This window comes from Megascapheus bottae, chromosome 12 (assembly GCF_031878675.1).
Source record: "Megascapheus bottae isolate mThoBot1 chromosome 12, mThoBot2.hap1, whole genome shotgun sequence".
NCBI classification, from domain to species: Eukaryota; Metazoa; Chordata; class Mammalia; order Rodentia; family Geomyidae; genus Megascapheus; species Megascapheus bottae.
In genome coordinates this window covers 57,632,355-57,653,411 of record NC_143520.1, presented here as the reverse complement: position 1 = coordinate 57,653,411, position 21,057 = coordinate 57,632,355, and the positions used below count along the sequence as shown (strand labels likewise).

General features: G+C 40.1%; 1 protein-coding gene across 1 annotated transcript in view; it reads left to right on the top strand.

Annotated features, from left to right (window-relative positions):
• Positions 1-207: 207 nt before the first annotated feature.
• Cep295 (centrosomal protein 295) overlaps positions 208-21,057 on the top strand; it is a 46,949-nt gene continuing 26,099 nt past the window's right edge. The window contains 10 exon segments of the mRNA XM_090343041.1: positions 208-391; positions 2,089-2,222; positions 2,919-3,119; positions 4,790-4,914; positions 5,809-5,902; positions 11,812-11,907; positions 14,419-14,559; positions 18,378-18,561; positions 19,121-19,306; positions 20,385-20,543. Of these exon segments, the coding sequence (XP_090199167.1) occupies positions 268-391; positions 2,089-2,222; positions 2,919-3,119; positions 4,790-4,914; positions 5,809-5,902; positions 11,812-11,907; positions 14,419-14,559; positions 18,378-18,561; positions 19,121-19,306; positions 20,385-20,543 (1,444 nt within the window). The 5' untranslated portion in view covers positions 208-267.

Genomic DNA, 21,057 nt, shown 5'->3' with positions numbered 1-21,057 from the left:
CCTGGGTTCTAGCCCCGGGACGGGCAGAAGAAGGGGGGCGAGGCCCAGCCTCCTCCCACCCCCGGCAGGTAACAGGAATAAAGGGCCGCTACGTAAGGACTGCGTGCGCGCCTGCGTGCGCGCCTGCCTGCGTGCCTGCGTGCGCGCCTGCGCGCGCGTGCACAGGCGGGGCGCCGAGGGCCACAGCGGACTTCCCGGCGGCCTCAGGGTTGGCTGCACACCGGGCGGATTCCCGCGGCTGGGTCCCGCCATTGGCGGACGGTTTGAATGGCGGAAGTGACGAGAGCCGAGCGATGGCTGCCCCTTAGATACCCAAACGGCTGCTGGGAAGTTGAATGGTGCGAGCTGCCGGTGCCCGCTCCCAGTGGGCTGCACACGGAGGACTGCCCAGGTGAGTGTCCAACCCGCGCCCGGCCCGCTCGGCCCGCAGCCTCGGCAGCCCGCGGACCCGGCTGCGGCCGGACGGCGGCGAGAGGAGCGCGGCGTCCGGAGACGCCCGGCCCGGCCCGCCGGCCTGGGCAGGAGCTGCCGCGGCCCTCCGCGCGCGGCTCCGCGGCCGGCCCTGCCTCCGGGCTTCCGGCTGCGTGCTAGTGGCCCTTTAAGGTCCTCATCGCCCGCCAAGAGCGGGCTCTCGGTGGGGTTCTGCGACCTTTACTTTCTCTCGGACACACAGGTATAGTACACGTAATTATTTATATATCCTGTCACTAGTTCAGCTTCCGAAATAAGTCTTTAATATGTAGAGTGTAGTAGGCAGTTTTATACTAATTAAGTCTCAGAATAGTGTAACCTGCTGTGGCAGATAACACTCCCCTGAGACAGGTTAACAAATGGACACCAAAGTGACCAAGTGACTCGAGTCTGCTCATTCGTGGGCTAGGTTATTCGGCTCGCATTGTCTAAGTTGAGTATTTTGTGATTACCATGGTCAGGAAGCCTCAGGAATTTCTTCAGTGGAGAAAACTTCAGCAGTAGTAATGATATGTGTAGAAAGGAGTAATGGAAATAGAAAATAGCACTTGCTACTGTGCACAATTTTTTGTGGTTGATAAAATAATCTTAGTGCGCAAAAGGAATGAGAAGTGTGACCTTTATAGATGGCCTGTTGTACCTATCCATCCATTACTTATTAGAGGAAGAAATAATTGTGGTAGAGAAACCTGGCGAAAGACATTGTCTTAACTAAGAGATCAAAACTCACATCACCATAGTAAAACATGTTGACATCATGTACCTCCTGATAAGTACATTATAACTTACGTACAATATGGGGGTTTTTTCTTGTTATGTTTTGCTAGTACTGGAGGACCTAAACTTGTTAGGCAGATTCTTTACTGCTGAACCCCAACCCCATCTCCCCCGCTTTTTTTTTTTTTCTGGTATTAGGACTTGATTTCTGTGCGTGGGCACTGCCCCTTAGTTTTTTCAATCAAGGCTGGCACTCTACCACTTGGGCCATAGCACAAGTGATTTTTCGGTGGTTTATTGGCTGTAAGAGCTCAAACAGACTTTGCTGTCTGGACTGGTCCAGGCAGAAAATTTAAAGTTTCTTACTCCACATGTTTTAGCATGGCAGAAAGCAAGGAATCATTTCACATAAGGAAAGCAGATTCTTCCCTTGGCTCTGCCAGTAAATCTTTTAAAGATAGGGCAGGTCCATTAACACAGAGGCCTTGATTTCTCTTTCTTTTTCATTCAAATGAAATAAACTGAAAATGCCAGTAAGTCAGGTCTCAGATCTCTAGGTAAATAGTATCAAATCTTTCTTTCTTCACTTCTTTTTAACCACTGTTCTAAGAACCAATGATCAAAAGCCTGGGTTTATAATTATTTGTAAATAAGCTGGCTCTTCCTTACTCCTGTTATTTTGCTTGTATGTGCATAGTCTTTTAGCTGTCATAAGTATGGATATGAATTTTTTTAATTATTTTAATTTCTACTACCATATTCAATAATCATCCAATAATATATCTTTTCTTTATAGGAAGTGAACTTAGGGCCTCACCTTTGCTAAACTGGAGCTCTATTTCAGCCACAGTTGCAGCTCAATAATAAATGTCTTTATATTTTTCTTTTCTTTAAATTCAGATCCTTTATATTTAAAATACACGAAAATGAAGAGAAAAGTAGTGAATGCTGGCAAGCTGAGATTGAGTCCCAATGAGGAAGCTTGCATTTTGAGAGAAGATTATGAAAGAAGACGAAAACTAAGATTGCTACAGGTATGATTTAGAGGGGATTTATTTTAACTTTATGTTCCTCAAATCATGTTTTTCACATTGGAATGTTCTAAATGAAGTACTGCATTTCAGTGTTTTCTGTTGTACAAAAACAGTGGTTCTTGTGTATTAATCAGGTTTGGAACATTTTGAAAACAAAAAGATGGTAAGTAGGTTAGAGATGATTGCAGGGTAGATGTTTGACCCAATAAATATTGGAAAATAATTCTTCAAGTATCTTTAAATGGCCTGAATTTGGCAGAAATTAGAATAGGAAGCTTAGATTCCTATTTGAAGAAAATATATTGGAAAGATTATTAGCTTCATTATTTGATGATTTCTCAGGAAATTACAGATTATTAACCTGTTCAGTAGTAGAGTCCTCATGAAGTATGCGTTAGATGCCACTCTACATAGAATTGGAGATGTTGTACCCTAGAGATGGAGTTTTTGTCTGGTTCTGTCAGAGCCCGTCTTTAGTCCCCCGTTTTGTTTCATCATTTTCTATGCTAGAAGTGGAGTTCTTGCCTGGCTCTGTCAGAGCTATTCTGAGCCCTGAATTTCGTCTGATCATATTACTATCTTAGCCACTTATAGGTTGTTAAATGGTAGTGCTCTTTCCTGTCGTGGTTTAGAGTCAAGGGTAAAAACCAAAATTAAGAGACTTTGAGAGACATCCACTAAATATTCATCTTCCAGGTTCGAGAACAAGAAAGAGACATCGCCTTACAGATAAGAGAAGACATAAAGCAGAGGAGAAATGAGCAGTTCACTCGTTTGGCAGAGGAGCTAAGGGTACAATGGGAAGAAGCCCAAACTCAGAAAATACAAAACTTGGAAAAACTGTACTTGGCAAGTTTAAGAGAGATGGGAAAGGGACATCAGCAAGCCAAAGAAAATGTGAGTGAGCTTATTTGCTACTTGATTGATTGTAGCAGTAATACTGCTTCGGAGTGAATTATGTTGCTTAACATTTGCAGCCCTGGATTTGATTCCTTGGTACCACATACATAGAAAAAGTTGTAAGTGGTGCTGTGGCTCAAGTAGTAGAGTGCTAGTCTTGAGAAAGCCCGAGGACAGTGCCCAAGCCCTGAGTTTAAGCCCCAGAACTGGCAAAAAAAAAAAAAAAAAGAGTATCTGTATTTTGCATTTGCTTTGAGCAACCTGAAGTGGTTGCAGAATGGCAAAAGAGAGCTTATTCAATATTTAAGGCTGTTCCTTGATTTATTTTTGTATGTTGTGACATGGTTAGAAAATACTATGGTTCATGGAGCTGGAAGTTTGTCCTAGTGGTAGAGCGCCTGCCAGGCATGCATGATGACCTGGGTTCGATTCTCGTACCACATACATAGGATAAAGCTGGAAGTGATGCAGGTTGTAGAATTGTAGCCTTGAGAAAGTCTAAGGACAGTGCTCAGGCCCAGGCCTGGGGGGGAAAAAAAAAAAAAGGATGGCCGGGAGTCTGGCCTAGTAGTAGAGTGTTTGCCTAGCATACACGAAGACGCGGGTTCGATTCCTCGGTACCACATACATAGCAAAAAGCCAGAAGTGGTGCTGAGGCTCAAGTGGTAGAGTGCTAGCCTTGAGAAAGTCCAAGGACAGTGCTCAAGCCTCGAGCCCAAGCCCAGGACTGAGAAAAAAAAAAGGAAATACTGTGATTCTTAGCCTCAATCACACAGTCACAGGCTAGTTCCAAGGAAGTCAAATCTTTGATGACATTTACTGGAAAAAAAAAATCAAATACCTTTAAGCAGTGTGGCTGCCTGTTTTTCCCCCTGATTTTCATCCTGTTTTTTTTAGTAATAGCCCTAGGTGCTAACATCAGAATTTTTTGTCGGATTTTGCACCATTAACTTTGTGCTTTAGCTACTCAGGAGGCTGAGATCTGAGGATAGCAATTCAAAGCCAGCCCCAGCAGAATGACCTATGAGATATGACTTCTCATCAGTTGAAGCCAGAAATGGAAGTTTGGTTCAGGTGGTAGGAGACCAGCCTTGAGCAGAAAAGGCCAGTCGAGAAAAACTGAGGCCCTTAGTTCAAGCTTCCAGCACAGCAACAGCAACAAAAAACGGGGGCTGGGAGCATGGCCTAATGCTAAAGTGCTTACCTAGCATGCACTAAGCCCTGGGTTTGATTCCTTGGTACCATATACACAGAAAAACCAGAAATGGTGCTATGGCTTAAGTGGTAGAGCACTAGCCTTGAGAAAGCCCAAGATCAGTGCCCAGGCCCTGAGTTCAAGCCCAGGACTGGCAAAAAAAAAAAACAAAAAAACTTTGAACTTTAGTACAGTTTCACCAATCTCGTCATTTCAGAGGCACTGCATAATTTTTCACTGTCTGAGAAACACTCAAGTATTACTATATATTTAGCATGTTAGTTAACCTTTGTCCTTAGTAGTTTAGAGTCTCAGTACACTGCTTGCTTCTGTTTGTCCATCCAGTTGTAGCTTATGATTGGTGATATTATGCTTTGGAAGGTACTGGGTCATCTAGGTAGAGATGTCTGTACTGATGTGAAATATAGATTGATTTGTTTAATATAACATATTAAGTAATATGTACTTTTAGCAACCAGATTTGGATGCTGTGGCACGGCGAGCAGCAGAAAGGAAGAAAAAAGCAGATATGAGACACAGAGAAGCCCTAAAAATACAGAAAAATCAAAAAGAAATGTCTCTGAAGCAGAAAACCTGGTAGTGTAATTTTTACCATATTCTTCTCAACTGAAACTAACATGGTTGGAAAAACATAAGATGTTGTGTATACCTATTACATAGAAGTTAGGTGGTGGATGGGCTCCATGGCACACATCTGTAATCCTAGCTACTCAGGAGGCTGAGATCTGAGGATTGTGGTTCAAAGTCATCCCAGCCAGTAAAACGTCCATGAGATTCTTATCTCCCATTAGTTACCAGAAAACTGGAAGTAGCACTGTGGCTCAAGGGATAGGGTAGTAGCCTTAAGCTTGAAGAGCTCAGTGACAACGCCCAGACCCAGAGTTCAAGTCCCACAACTTACCAGAAATAAAAAGAAAACACAGTGTGTCCACTGCATTGTTTACAACAGTGAGGTGGGGAAGGGCTTGCTTGGGATAACTGACGGATACTTCCATGTCCGAATGTTCTGCAGAAATGGGTAGCCTGCTCAGAATGTATGGTATCCAAATTGTCTGCTTAGATGTAAAAAGGAAATAAAACTGTGTGATTAAGAAAATTAGGACAGATTGTAAACCTTGTGGATATCATTAGGTTGGTTTTCTTTGTTTTTTGGGTATTGGGTTTGGTTCTTTCTTCATGTTTTAAAAATTAAGACATCTGTTGCTGGTGCCTGGTGGTCATTTTTGCAGTGGCCCATCCCCGTTGATATATATAGCCTGTCATTCTTGTGAATCTACTGTACAGCGCTCTGTAAATTGGCCTCTTCCAATTGGCAAATGTTCTTGTACATGTCCACTCTGCATGGGCTTTTGTTATATAGTGTGCTAAGCCTGTTGGCTGAGGCTAGACAACTTCGATGGAGTCTGTGTCTTTTGTTTTTAATACTGACAGAACCTGAGAGATTTAAGTGATGACTTCTTGTTTTTTAAGGCAAATAAGTGCTCGTAAGGAAGCATTGCTTATGGAAAAAGAGAGATCTGCCAAGATTATAAGCCTGCCAATTCCTCCGCCAGCTCCTTTTGAGGTAAATTACTTTGATCCTTGAGAGGAACTAGTTTACAATAATTCTTTACATTTAAATTTTATTGGAGGTTATCATTTGTTTAAACTTAAATCTTCAGCTGAGCACTAGTTGATTATACCTGTAATCTAGCTACTCAGGAGGCTGAGATCTGAAGATCGTGGGTCAAAGCTAACCTGGGCAAGAAAATTAGTGAAACTCTTACCTCCAGTTAATCACCAAATATCCAGAAATGGACTGTAGCTCAAGAGAATAGAGTGCTAGTCCCAGGGACAAATGAATAGGTCCTGAGTTCACTCCCCAGTACTGGCACCAAAACAAAAACAGAACAAAACAATCTTTAATGATAAAAGTAACACATGAGGGGCTGGGAGTTTGGCCTAGTGGATAAAGTGCTTGCCTAGCATGCACGAAGGCCTGGGTTCCATTCCTTGGTACCACATACATAGAAAATAAGCCAGAAGTGGTGCTGAGGCTCAAGTGGTAGAGCTCTAACCTTGAGAAAGTCCAAGGACCAGTGCTCAGGCCCTGAGCTCAAGCCCAGGACTGGCAAAAAAAAAAAAAAAAAGTAACACATGAATCTATTTGAAGTATATATGCATATACATAAAATGTAATTCTGTCTGAGGGACAAGGACAACAGGAAGATGAAAGATGATGAATAATTGTGCAGTACATTACAACTGTATAGGAAAATGGCATAAAGTATCTCAGAGAGCTATTGGTCTGGAGGGGACTAATGTGGAAGGTGAATGAGTATCAATGATTAATGACTTATTTACATAGATGAAAGGAGAACAGTGAGATTGGTAGAGGTTGTGTTGGAAAGAGGGAAAGTAAGGGAGAGTGGAGGAGGTGAGGTTGATGGGATGTGGAAACCTCACTTGTACACTAACATACACTAATAGAATCCTACTCCTGATATATAGACTTAATTTAAAAAATAATTCTTAAGCTCAGTGCTGGTGGCTCACGCCTGTAACCCTAGCTACTGAGGAGGCTGAGATCTGAGGATCATGGTTCAGAGCCAGCCCAGGCAGGAAAGTCCATGAGACCCTTAGCTCCAGTTAACCACCAGAAAATAGGAAGTGGCACCGTGGCTAAAAGTAGTAAAGCGCACTAGCTTTGAGCTGAAGAGCTCAGGGACAGTGCCCAGGCCCAGAGTTCAAGTCCCATGACCAACAACAACAAAATAATACTTGGGACCAGGAGTTTGGCCTATTGGTAGAGTGCTTGCTTAGCGTGCACAAAGACCCAGGTTCAATTCCTCGGTACCACATACATAGGGAAAAAAAAACTAGAAGTGGTTCTGTGACTCAAGTGGTAAAACTCTAGGCTTGAGAACAGTGCTCAGGCCCTGAGTTCAAGGCAGGACTGGCCAAAAAATAAATAAATAATAATACTTATTATACTGCCTAGTATTGCTCAGTTTGGTGATGATTTTGCATGTAAACATGTGGGTATTGCGAGTAGTTATACTGAGTGTTGAATGCATGGCCTCATGTTCTCTTTTTTTTTTTTTTGCTGGTCAATTGGAAATATAATTTTGTAGACTTTTTTTTTTTGTCGAGATTGGCTTCAGACTGGAATTCTCAGGTCTCAGCCTTCTGAGTAGCTCAGATTACAGGCATGATCCCCTACCATCTTGAATTGGTAGTAACTATGACCCCAGCTTTGGGGGGGGGGGTTGTGGTGAATCTATTACAGGCATGAGCCTCTACCACCTTTCTAGAATTGATAGTGTGAACCCAGCTTTGGGACTCGTGTGGGTGTGTTGTGATGTGTCTATTTATGCTCTTATTCTTCTGGAAGTACTTGCCATTGAAAGTTGTGAATTAAATCTCTTTTTTATTCCAATTACATAAGTGTTTGGCAGGGTTTTGTTTTTTTTTTTTCGTTGTTATTGTTGTTGTGTGTGTATGTGTGAGTGCATGTGTGGCAGTCCTGGGGCCTCAACTTCAGGGCCTGAGTGCTGTGTCTGAGCTTTTTTGCTCAAGGCCAGCATTCTGCCACTTTTGAGCCACAGCTCTACTTCTGGTTTTTTGGTAATTAATCAGAGATAAGAATTTCATGACTTGGGTGCTGTGGCTCCTGCCGGTAATCCTAGCTACTCAGGAGGCTGAGATTCCCCTCCCTCCAAAAAAAGGGGGGGGAGTTCATGGACTTTCCTGCCTGGGATAGTTTTGAACCAAGGTCCTTATGTCTCAACATCCTTAGTAACTAGGATTACAGGCATTAGACATTGTGCCTGGCTGATTTGGCTTTTGTGTTTCTTCTGTTTTTTTGAAGCATTGACTTGAAAGCTACTGAGAAGCTAGGTGTCTGTGGCTCACTCCTGTAATCCTAGCTACTCAAAAGGTTGAGACCCTTGAGGATCATGGTTTAAAGCTAGCCTGGGAAGTAAAATTTGTGAAACAGTTATCTCCAATAATAAGTTACCAAAAGGTCAGAAGTGGAGCCTATTGCTTAGGTGGTAGAGTGCTAGCCTTGAGCAAAAGAAAACTTAGGGATAATGTCTGGGCCCTGAATTCACACCCCAGACTGGTGTGGGAAAAAAAAAAATGACAACAAATAAACAAATCTTTTGTGGAGTGGAACATTCTTTTTTTTCCCCCACATATTTTTAATTAATAGAAGGGTTACATTATATTTACCAGATGGAGGGTGCATTAATTCACATACATTGATACCCTTTTTCATGTCTTAGTCCCCATTTCCCTCCCACCACCCCCACCCCCATCTTGTTTTCTCCCTTTCCCTATCCAATTTCAAATAACCAAATAAACATATATACAATATACCAGATAACCAGGTGAAATACTGTAACAATATGAGATAGCCAAGGGACAGCAAAAGAGATGAGAGATAACATAGTACATTAAGGACAACAATCACTCATTATATGGCTTTTGTTTCTATGTCAGCGTCATACTATATGGCCTTATGTATCTAGGTTTTGTTCTATTGTAAATCTCTACTAGTTGAGCCCAAGGTTTCTACTGATTATGATAAATGAGAGAAACCATTAAGCTTATGTTCCTTTGAGTCTGGCTTACTTCACTTAATATGATTTTTTTCTAAGTCTTTCCATTTCCTTACAAATGGGGCAGTGTCATTCTTTCTGACTGCAACATAGAATTCCATTGTGTGTAAATACCACATCTTGTTGATCCACTCATCAACTGAGAGGCATCTGGGTTGGTTCCATATCTTTGCTATGGTAAATAGTGCTGCAGTGAACATCGTTGTGCTGGTGGATTTAGTATGTCCTTGTTTCTGGATGATTGGGTAAATGCGAAGTAGTGGAATTGCTGGATCATAGGTAAGTTCTATGTTTAGTCTTTTGAGAAACTGCCATACTGCTTTTGGTAGTGATTGAACGAGTTTGCATGGAGTGGAACATTCTTATCTGATGTTAACTACCTCTGAATTTTCTCTGTAATTTCATTTTTCTTTTACTCTTTTGTGTGTCCCTCCTTCAACTTTTTTGGTGGATCAGCTGGTTGCTTGTTTCCAGCTTTGGCTAGATAGTCACTGGAAGTTTGTGTCAGTCTTTTACCCCTACCCCCATCCCAAAGATTCTGATTTTAATTGGTTTAGTAGAGGACCATTTTCTCCATGCTGCATTAAAGCAGCCCAGATAATTCTGCTCTGATAATTCTACTGATAATGCTAATTTTCATTATCCCTCCTTGTCCCCCCCTTTTTTTTAGTATTTTTAATCATTTCTTACTTTTTTATAGTCTGTTCTTACACTTTTCTCCCTCCAAGCTTATGTTGAATTTATGTCAGTGTTTCCATTTTACAGTTTGATAAGAGTTTTCTTAGAAATCAGGTGTGACAAATTGTTACAATGGCCATTTGTTATAAGAAAAATTGTGTACCTACTTGAGAAGACAGAGGCCAAAAATATTACAGAACTTTCAGTCTAGTATAGAAAAAAGTCAACAGAAGTATTAGCATTTCCTTGTAAATATTTCTTTCATCATGTTATATATAAAATGTCATATTGCTAGAACTGTTACATTGAGCTCCTTAAAGTTGGGTGCCATTATTTTATTTTACTTTTCAATATTATCATGAAGTATGTAATTGTGATTTCTTGTTTATTTGATTTAACTAGATGTCAATATAAAATAAATTGTGATAGACCAAATCTGCTTTTATAGCAAAATATAGGAAAGTAGTTTGTTTCATTTTTGTGAAAGTTATTTTGTTCAAGAATTCATATACTTAAATAATGGCTAGTGCTTCAATACCAAAACTTAAAATGTGTCATTAAACATTGAGAAGTGAGGAGGCTGGGAGTTTGGCCTAATGGTAGAGTGCTTACCTAGTGTGCACGAAAACCCAGGTTCAATTCCTTGTACTACATACGTCGAAAAACCCGGAAGTGGTGCTGTGGCTGAAGTGGTAGAGCTCTAGCCTTGAGAAAGCCCAAGGATAGTGCTCAGGCCTTGAATTCAAGCCCCACGACTAGTTCCCTCCTCCCCCCCCAAAAAAGAAAACAAATTTGAGAAGTGAAACCGATGTGATTTTTGTGATTTCTGTGGTTTGATATGAAAAGAACATAATAGTCTGGGTTTTTTTTTTTCTGCTTTTTAACTCATGCCTGTAATCCCAGCTACTTTGGAGGTATGGATCATCAGGATCACAGATTGAAGCCAGGCCTATGTCAATATGCATGGCATAATGGTATACATCTGTAGTCCCAGCTACCCTGGAAGCCTTAGGTAGAAGGATTCTGGGATAAGTCCTCCCCGCCCCCCAAACAAAAATGTGAGACATACCAAAAAAAAAAAAAAAATTAAGGCAAAAAAGGGTTAAGTGGTTAGGTATATGGCAGAAGTAGTAGACCAGTTACCTAAGAAGCAATCATGAGGTCCTTGAGTTCAAATTCTAGTACTCAAAAAAGCTGGGCATCGTGGCTCCCACCTATAATCCTAGCTACTAAGAAGGCTGAGATCCAAAGATCAAGGTTCAAAGCCAGCCTGGGTACTAAAGTCCATGAGACTCTTAGCTCCAATTAATCACTAGAAAACCAGAAGTGGCACCGTGGCTCAAGGGTAAGGCTGTAGCCTTGAGCTGAAGAGCTTAGAGACAGCGCCTAGGCCCAGAGTTCAAGCCCCAGGACCAACCAAAAACAATAACAAAACTCGGGGTTGGTGCTGTAATTCAGAGGAAGGAAGAATGGCTACTTAGCATGTATGAGGCCATGGGCTTAACCCCTAGTATGAAGGGTGTATGTGTGTGTGTGTGATGTCTCCTTAGGTGATGTCTCTTTAACTTGAAATTTGGAGTGAATTACTGAACTGAAGAAAAGACAACTAGAAGATGTTTTGAAGTACTGGGCATTGATACTTTCATTAACATTTGAAGTACTTTAACCCTGGTAAAAAGTTTCTTGTAAGATATTTATCTCATCTCAAATGTGGTTATCTATTTTCAGTCCATATTCTGTTACTAATAACACAAGGCCACATACTAGGCATATTACAGAGAAAAGAAATATATTTTGGCTTATGGTCCAAGGTTGAGGGACTGTGTAGACACAGTCTTATGTTGGCTTCTACCCTGGCAGAGCTCATTGGTGGGGAGTAGTATCACATGGGCAGAATAAAGGAGTGTGCCAAATTGGCTTGTATAGCAGACTCACTCTGGAAATTGTTCATTAATCACTTCAGAGGATTAGTCTGTGCATGAAAGGAAAGCCTGCATCACCTTCATCACTTCCTGAAGGCTCCACCCAGCCCTCCTGTCATTTCTCACAATAGGGATTAAATGTCAGCATAAGTTTTAGAAGAGGCCAGATCAGAACACTAAATAAAATATAATGTATTCATTGGATCCAGATGTAATGAAAGTGAATTCTTTTAATTTAAACATCTATGTTTTATATTCCTCTTTTTCAGAACCTTGAAATAAAAAAAATTTCTTCAGTGAAAACCAACAGTTCTACCTACCATCATATGTCCACATTTGTGAATAAACAGATGGAAGCATTGGAGGTGATTGACTTTCTGTTTCTTCTGTGTTCACTGAATTGAGTTATATCATGATTCTATGTCTGTTGTTGCCAGTTTTCAAAATTTGAACAGTCCATACAGGCCATTCTAGGGTAATCGGTATCAAAGCCTCTTAAAAATTTTTGGATTTTCATGTCGGGGATGATAACTTTTAATGGCTGTCTTTCAAAATAAGTTTTCATAGCTTTCATTAAGTGATTATCTAAATTAGATCTTAAAACTTATCATAAAGTAAGAGTGGTCTTTGTGAAAATTTTAGATTTATGCATATAAACATAACTATGGTAAGTGCTAATTATTATATTACCAAAATGTATTATGGTTAGTGTCTTAATGAATTAATATCCAATCTTTATATATAAACATTTACATGTACTTTCAAGCTATGATTTTTAATAGCAGTTAGTATTTCATCATTGGGTTATTTAACTCTTTATTGTTTTGGGTTTATAATGCAGACATAATGATGATCTTCTACATTTATTTTCATATATTCATATCTTAAAAGAATAGATTCCTGGAAGAGAAATTTTCGAATCCTAACAATGTAACATTTGAAACAGATCAACAGATCATTAAATTGCCTTTTTTTTTTTTGAACACTGGGCCTGAGCATTGACCCTGAGCTCTTCAGCTCAGTGCTACCACCCTACTCCTTGAGCCACAGCACCACTTCCTATTTTCTGGTGGTTAATTGGCACTAAGAGTCTCATGGACTTTAGTGCCCAGGTTGGCTTTGAACCACAAACCTCAGATCTCAGCCTCCTGAGTAGCTAGGATTATAGGTGTGAATACTGCATCAGGCTTAAACTGCTTTTTTTTGTAAAGCACCTATGAGAATGGCCCTCTTACACACTCTTGTTTCTGTAGGATGTTATATCTTAAAAATGATTGCTATCAGGGCCAGGAGCATGGCTTAGTAGTAGAGTGCTTCCCTAGCGTGGATAAAGCCCTGAATTCCATTCCTTGGTACCACATACACAGAAAAAGCCAGATGTGGTGCTATGGCTCCAAGTGGTAGAGTGCCAGCCTTGAGAAAGCTTAAGGTCAGTGCTCAGGCCCTGAGTTCAAGCACCAAGATTGGCAAATAAATGAATAAAATGATTGTTATCTGGAGCTGGTAACACATCATCCTCAGGAGGCTGGTATCTAAGGATCTTGGTTTGAAGCCTGTCTTCTCCTTCTTTTCTGGTTAAGAAAGTCTATGAGACACTTTCCAGTTAACTATCACAAAGCTGAAAGTGAAGCTGTGGCTCAAGTGGTAAATCATTAGCTTTGAACAGTAAAGCTCAGGAACAGCAATCAGGCCATGAAAACTCATGCCAGCTCCTGAGAGAGACAGCAAGACAGATGTTATTATGACTGCTATAAATTTATTTTTTTTTAATTTTTCATGTTGCATGTATTTGGCTAGTTGGAAAAATCAACTATCAGGGGTTTAGAATTCCTCAAATACGGGCAGGAGTGTTGCCAAAGTGTAGAGAATTTTGCTTAGCATGTGAGGAGCTGTGTTCAGTCCTTAGTACTGAAAGAAAAAAATCAAAAAGGAAAAACAGAGGGAATGCAACAAATACATATTTTGGCTGGCTTCTTAATAGCTGGTATTAAAGTCAATATATCAAAGATAAGTATAATCATTATAGAATGAGCCTTTAAGATTGAAGACTTCATTTGAGATTTATTTTAAATTGTACAGTTAGGATTTCAGTGTTGTAGAATTACAATAATAATAGTAGTAATTTCACATTTTTTCAGTATTCAATAGATGTTCCCTTTCAACTAAGTTATGAAAGAAAGACTTTTTCTGCCTGTCTCCATTCGTTTAGGGTAACACTGAAAGTGCTGCTTTGGCTTCAGCTTTCTTTCTTGGTAGTCAGTTATAAGACGTATGTCCTCTTCGGGGTCACACAATAGTGGCTAAAAACTAAAGCCAAAACTGTTTCCCTGAATATGACCTTAAATGTTGTAGGTTTTTTACTGTCTTTGTAAATATTCCCGCAATTTCTTTACTTCAAAAATATGTGAAGGTATATGTTTAGATGAGTAAAGCTTAAATTGGTTTGAAATTAGTTTATAAAGCTATACTAGCCAGATGCCAATGGCTCACGCCTGTAATCCTGGCTACTCAGGAAGCTGAGATCTGAGGATTGCAGTTCAAAGCCAGCCTGGTACAAAAGTCCTATTAACCACCAGAAAACAGGAAGTGGCGCTGTGGCTCAAGTGGTAGAGCGCTAAACCTTGAACTTTTCAGCTCAAGGACAGCACCCAGGCCCTGAGTTCAAGCCCCACGACCAACAAAAAGAAAACAAAACAAAAAACAGCTCTATACTAATTTTTTCCTTATCATTTTTCAGTTTATAAATTGTGGGCTTCTTGCCATTTAATTTTTCTAAATAGGAAAATGCTTTTAAGGTTATTTTTATTTTTATTTTAATTCTTTGCTTCACACTTTAAAGAAGAAAATGTTCTAAAATATTCTTGATTGACTGCTAGCCAGATGCTCATTTGGCTGCTGAAAAAGAGGCTGCCCGATTGGAAGAGCTACAAAGGCAAGCTGCACAAGAGAGGATGGAGCAGTTTGAGAAGGCATGTGCACGGGGTTTCCAAGCCATGCAAAAGATCCATTTGGCCCAAGTAAGAATTAACTTCTGGGGTTGGGAGCATAGCCTAATGGTAGAGTGCGTACTTCGCATGCATGAAGCCCTGGGTTCAATTCCTTGATACCACATACACAGAAAAAGCCAGAAATGACGCTGTGGCTCAAGTGACGAAGCACTAGCCTTGAGCAAAAAGTATCCAAAGACAGTGCCCAAGCCCTGAGTTCAAGCCCCAGGGCTGGCAAAAAATATAAAATTAACTTCTGGGTGTGGACTAGCGATTAGTAATGAGCTCAAATGAGGAGATAAAGGATTTTAAATCTGATTAATCTGATTTTGTTTCTCATTTGCCTTGCCTAGTTCAAGTTTAGGCTAGATGAAGCTAGTCTCACAGTGTATCACTATTCTAAAGTTTTATTAATGGTTTTCTTAAGGATTATTTTAATCCAAAAATAACTTGACTATTACTGAGTTCCTGAATATAGTTATTGTGCATTTGTACTCTATATCACACCTGTAATCCTAACTACTCAAGAGGGTGAGATATAAGGATCACAGGTAGCCCAGGCAGAAACGTCCCCTTCCATTTAACCACTCAAAACCCGGAAATGGAGTTGTAGTTGAAAGTGGTAGAGTGCCAGCCTTGAGCAAAAAAATTCAGGAATGGTGCCCTGGCCCTGAGTTTAAGCCTCACAGCCTAACTCGCCCCCCACCCCCTCAAAAAATAGTCTCAGTCCCAGCTGTCAAAGAACTCTGAAAAAGCAAATGTTGTAGACCAGGAAATTACTGTTTCGGCCTTTCTTATGTTGTGCTGATTCTTGAAACATAGCCCAAAAATAATTCATCCTTAAAAACTTATCCTTAAAATAAAAAACATCCTTAAAATAATTCATCCTTTAGGCCTGGAGTTTGGCCTAGTGGTTAAAGTGCTTGCCTAGCATGCACGAAGACCCAGGTTCGATTCCACGGTACCACATACATAGAAAAAAGCCGGAAGTGGTGCTGAGGCTCAAGTGGTAGAGCTCTAGCCTTGAGAGAGTCCAAGGACAGTGCTCAGGCCCTGAGCTCAAGCCCAGGACTGGCAAAAAAATAATAATAATAATTCATCCTTTAAAAATGTAATTTTATTTTCTGAATTTGGCTATTTTGTATTTGGATATTTTAAATACCCACCTGAGGTATGAAATTTTAATTCTGTGGAAAATAAATGCTTTTTTTAAAAAAAAAAACATTTGATTAAGTTGAACTAAATTATGATCTTTTTCTTTAAACTTTTGGCTTTTGTAAACTGGGTGATTATAACTAGAATAACTGTATTATCTTTAGTCTAAGTTTAAAGCCATAGGAAAAATGCATACAAGAAACAATGGTGGGGCCGGGAGTTTGGCCTAGTGGTTTTAAAGTGCTTGCCTAGCACGCATGAAGACCCGGGTTTGATTCCTCGGTACCACATACATAGATAAAAGCCAGAAGTGGTGCTGAGGCTCAAGTGGTAGAGTTCTAGCCTTGAGAAAGTCCAAGGACAGTGCTCAGGCCCTGAGCTCAAGCCCAGGACTGGCAAAAAAAAAAAGAAAGAAAGAAACAATTGAACCCATTCTTCTACAAACTTAGTTTTGAATAGCTGGTGGCTTCAGCATACTTAGGATTACTTCTCTATTACTTCTTATTTGATCTCAAACAAGTCACTTAGCCTCTCTGAGATCTGTTCCAAAGACCTTTTTTTTAATTGTATTTTATTGTTAGAGTAATATAGAGGAGTTACAGTTGCATTCATCAGGTAGTGGATACACTACTTCTTGAACATTGATACCATTTCCCATGTTTTTCTCCCAGTTTCCTCCTCCCACTCCATCCGAATCATCTTGTTTTTCCCCTTCCCTTCTTTATTTCAAGTAAACAGATTTACATATATATAATATACCAGTTACCGAAGTCAGATACAGTAACAACATGGATAAACCATAAGGGGAAAAAGAAAAAAAGAGAAAAGAACTAACATCTTAAGGAGAGAATGATCTTGTAAAGCCTTTAGGGAATGTGCGTGGAGTTTCCAAAGTTCACAGTAAATGGTGGTGGTATTGATCACTGTTATTAAAAATAACAATAGCTGAACGCAGTGGCTCACACCTATAATTCCAGCTACTTAAAATTGAGGTTCAAAGCCAGCCCGGCACTAAAGGAAAGACTCTTATCTCCAGTTAGCCACTAGAATATGGGAAGTGGGACTGTGGCTCCAGGGATAGGGTGGTAGCCTTAAGGTGAAGAGCTTAGGGACAGCACCCAGGCACAGAGTTCAAGCCTCATGACCCACAGAACAAGACAAAACAATAACACTGGTGGAATAATTTGTCTCCCTTTTAATGAGTGACAGTAGTGTACTTATTCAAATAATTTACTGAGATGATTTGAATCTTAATATAATTGAATGTGTTTTCAGTTGTTTTCTTTTTTCAACATATGTTATTGTCGGGGTAATGTATAGAGGGGTTACAATTACATTTGTCAGGTAGTGGGTGCATTACTTCTCGAACATTCATACCCCTTATGTTTTTGTCCCCCTTCCCTCCCCTGTTCTTTATGTGCTTCAAATGAGTGTTTGTTCAAAATGGACTATTCTTAGTACCGATATATGCCCTTTTCCCTGTCTGAACCATTTTGCTGTGTTTTTCTTGTGATCTGTTTTCTTGATGGGTCTGTTCTCCTGGGTTTTTTTTTTTTTTCCCTCCTTCCCTGACATTCATGCTTTAGCTAAAATGAACAGTATGTATCATCTAAATACCCTAGGTCTGCCTCTTCATACTTTTTTGTGCTGCAATTTCCTTTTTATTTCTACTCCTTCACTCATGGTTACCTTATTTGTCTTCTCATCCTAAAGACTGAGAAGTTGCCCTGTCTCTCCTCTTAACCTCTGTCACCAAAATTCTTTTATTTAACCTCATTACAGATCCCTGTTAGTGATGGGCATATTAAGAACAAGAAGTAACAAGGAGTAACTTTAGTTAAGGGTTTTAGCACTTGTCTGTGTGTGGAATACACTATAGGAGCTATGACTTCATGTTAAAAGAAAGGTAATGGGCCGGGAGTTTGGCCTAGTGGTAGAGTGCTTGCCTAGCATGCATGAAGACCCGGGTTTGATTCCTCGGTACCCCACATACATAGCAAAAAGCCAGAAGTGGTGCTGAGGCTCAAGTGGTAGAGTGCTAGCCTTGAGAAAGTCCAAGGACAGTGCTCAAGCCCTGAGCTCAAGCCCAGGACTGGCCAAAAAAAAAAAAAGGTAACTTAGGGCCAATAGCTTGACCTAGTGGTAGAGTGCTTGCCTAGCATGCACAAAGACCCAGGTTTGATTCCTCAATACCACATACATAAAAAAGCAGGAAGTGGTGCTGTGTGGCTCAAGTGGTAGAGCTCTAGCCTTGAGAAAGCCCAAGGACCATGCTCAGATCCTGAGTTCAAGGCCCAGAATTGGCAAAGGAAAGGAAGAGAGGGAAGGTAAAGAAAAGTAACTTGATGGCTTTCCTCAGAAAGGTGAACTGTAGTTGGCAGACACTTTTGAAGCTCTGTCACCTAGGCAGAACTCCTCTCTCATAGTACTAACAACATGCTACCATTTGGGCTTATGCACTGCGTGCTGGGGTTGAGATTTTTTCCACTGGTATTTATACTTCCCTTAATACTTGCTGATATTCAGCAACTATTTATTGAATGCCTAAGTTCTGCATCTTCCAGTGCAGAACAGTGATAGAGGAGAAGAGGAAACAGTAGGCCCTCTCATAGTTTCCCCCACTATTTTCCTTTACTGGTGAATATTATATCCAGAGTTTGATTAAGCTGTCATCTATCTCTTTATTCTTAAAGAATCAAGAGAAAGTCATGAAAGAACTCAAGCAGCTTCAACAAGAAGACCTGGCACGCAGGAGACAGACTGTGGCACAAATGCCACCACAGCTAGTTGCGCTTCCTTACAAACGAAGTGAAATGAAAGAAGACTGGCAGAGGGAGCTGGAATTTGCCTTTGAAGATATGTACAATGCAGACAGGAGTAAGATATTTTTCACAGATTTTCAACAGTGCTTTTAAATATTTTAGTGGGAAAATAAATATGTGATGATAAGGCAGTTATTTTGAAATGAGCTTTCAGTTTGAAAAGGGCCCTAACAGTTAGATTTTTTTTTTTTTTTTTTTGCCAGTCCTGGGCTTGAACTCAGGGCCTGAGCCCTGTCCTTGGACTTTCTCAAGGCTAGAGCTCTACCACTTGAGCCTCAGCACCACTTCTGGCTTTTTTTCTACGTATGTGGTAGCGAGGAATCGAACCCAGGTCTTCATGCATGCTAGGCAAGCACTTTAACCAGTAGGCCAAACTCCCAGCCCTAACATTTAGATTTTAAATGCCCTAATTCTTTTTTTTTTTTTTTTTGAATTGTCAGGATAATGAGTAGAGAGGTTATAGTTACATTCATAAGGTAGTAGGTACATTACTTCTCACATGTTAATGCCCCTTCTCCAGTTTTTGTCCCCATTTCCATCCCCTCGCCCCTACCCTAATTCCATTAAATCATGTTGGAGTGGAAAAACATCTCTTTTTTTTTATTATTATTAAGAGGTGGAAGGAAACCTGATTTTGCACCTTGAGCCAGAGCCTTTGCCCACTGTGAGTAACCAGATTCAAGATGAAGAATTGAACCTTTCAGAGGAGCAGGAAGATACAGATGAGCAGGAAGATACAGATGAGCCTGGCAACCTCCAAGTGACAGATGCTGCTGTAATGCATCCTCATGAAACAAATGGTAAAATTCCTTTAAGCCAAATATGGCAGCATTCCTCAGGAAAAAGCAGTATCCACTATTAGATAATGGAACAACATGTTCTAAGTGCAACCAATAACCAGTCCTGTGGGAGTGGGTATCCAGGTGAAAGTTATTTTCAAGTGTTCGTAGTGTGGAGATTGTAGATCAGTAGCTGCTCAATTCTGAATTGATTTGAATGTTCAGCAGTTTTAGACTTATAAATCTTCCTGTGTTCCAGTTCCTACTGGGTACTTTACATGCCCTGCTATCTTTGAACTGTGATCATCAGATCTAAGCCTCCTGAATAGCTAGAATTATAGGTGTGAGCCACTGGTACCTGGCTGAAGAACTTCTTTATGAAGATAGAAGGGAGAATTTTTCCTCCCATAGTAGTACTGGGAGTAACTTGGGAGCAGTGATTTGCTTTAAAAGTTAGAAAGCAATGTTTTCCTCTGGAGCTCACTAAGAAGTACAAAGCCACATTTGGAATTTTGAGAGTGTAGAAATCTATAAAATATATTTTAGATAATAACCTTAGCAACAAATTGACTGGGAATATGTAGTTCATAATCATTCAGTAAGCAAAAGAAGCATTCTTTAAGAAGTTTTTAAGCATGAAATTTGTGTTACATGTGTATTGTTGAAAAAAGTCAAATTTAAGCATGCTTTCTGCTAAAATGTAATATTAAGGAAAAGGTTTTTGTTGTTATTGTTTTGGTTTTTGGTTTTGTTTTGCTGGTGCTTGAACTCAGGCCCAGAGCACTATCCCTGAGCTTCTTTTGCTCAAGGCCAACACTCTTACCGGTTGAGCCACCACTGGTTGAGCCTTTTTCTGTCTATGTGGTACTGAAGAATCAAAGCCAGGGTTTGATGAATGCTAGGCAAACACTCTTCCTCAAAGCCACATTCCCAGCCCCAAAGCTGAATTTTTATTTTAGTAAGGTATCATAACAGTAACTGAGTATGAGAATAGAACACCCTCTGCCTGGTACATAATAAGTTCTAAGTAAGATGGATTTTTTTGTTTTGTTTTGTTTTTTATTGTTTTCCTTTCTTCCTTCCTTTTTCCCCTTGGCAGTGAAGACTCAACAAATTCCTTCAAAAATTATTTTTAAAAGGTTATTAAATAAGATCAGAAGCCAAAGATCCCTATGGACAATTAAATCCATGTCTGAAGATGAATGTGAAATGTCCACAGCTGTTAATGAAGCTGAGCCCAAAACAGGAGCAGTTGATGGTGAGGAAAGAACATTGCTCTCCCTTTTCGCTGTTTGTCTGTTTGATAGCACAGACTTTTTAAAGTTGTTTAAAAATAGCCCTGTTCCTGAAAGATTGAGGTGAGAGGTCCAAAGTTAGAAAACACAGGGCTGGGAGTTTGGCCTACCATATATGTAGAAAAAGCTGGAAGTCATGTTGTGCCTTAAAGTGGCAGAGCTCTAGCCTTGAGAAGGCCCAAGGACAATGGTCAGGCCCTGAGTTCAAGCCCAGGACTGGCCAAAAAAAGTTGGAAAACAGAATCTTGTGTTTTCTCTACAACAAACAAATGATGAAAACCTTATTGAATTTCATACTATACATATTAATCTCAGTAAAATCAGCAACTCAATTAACCAAGTTCCTATGCCTGTTGCTGTGACATTTAGGCTTTTTATTTTTATTTATTTATTTATTTATTTATTTTTCAGTACTGGGGGTTGAACTCAGGGCCTCTCCCTTGATTGGCAAGTACTCTTGTCATTTAAGCCATACCT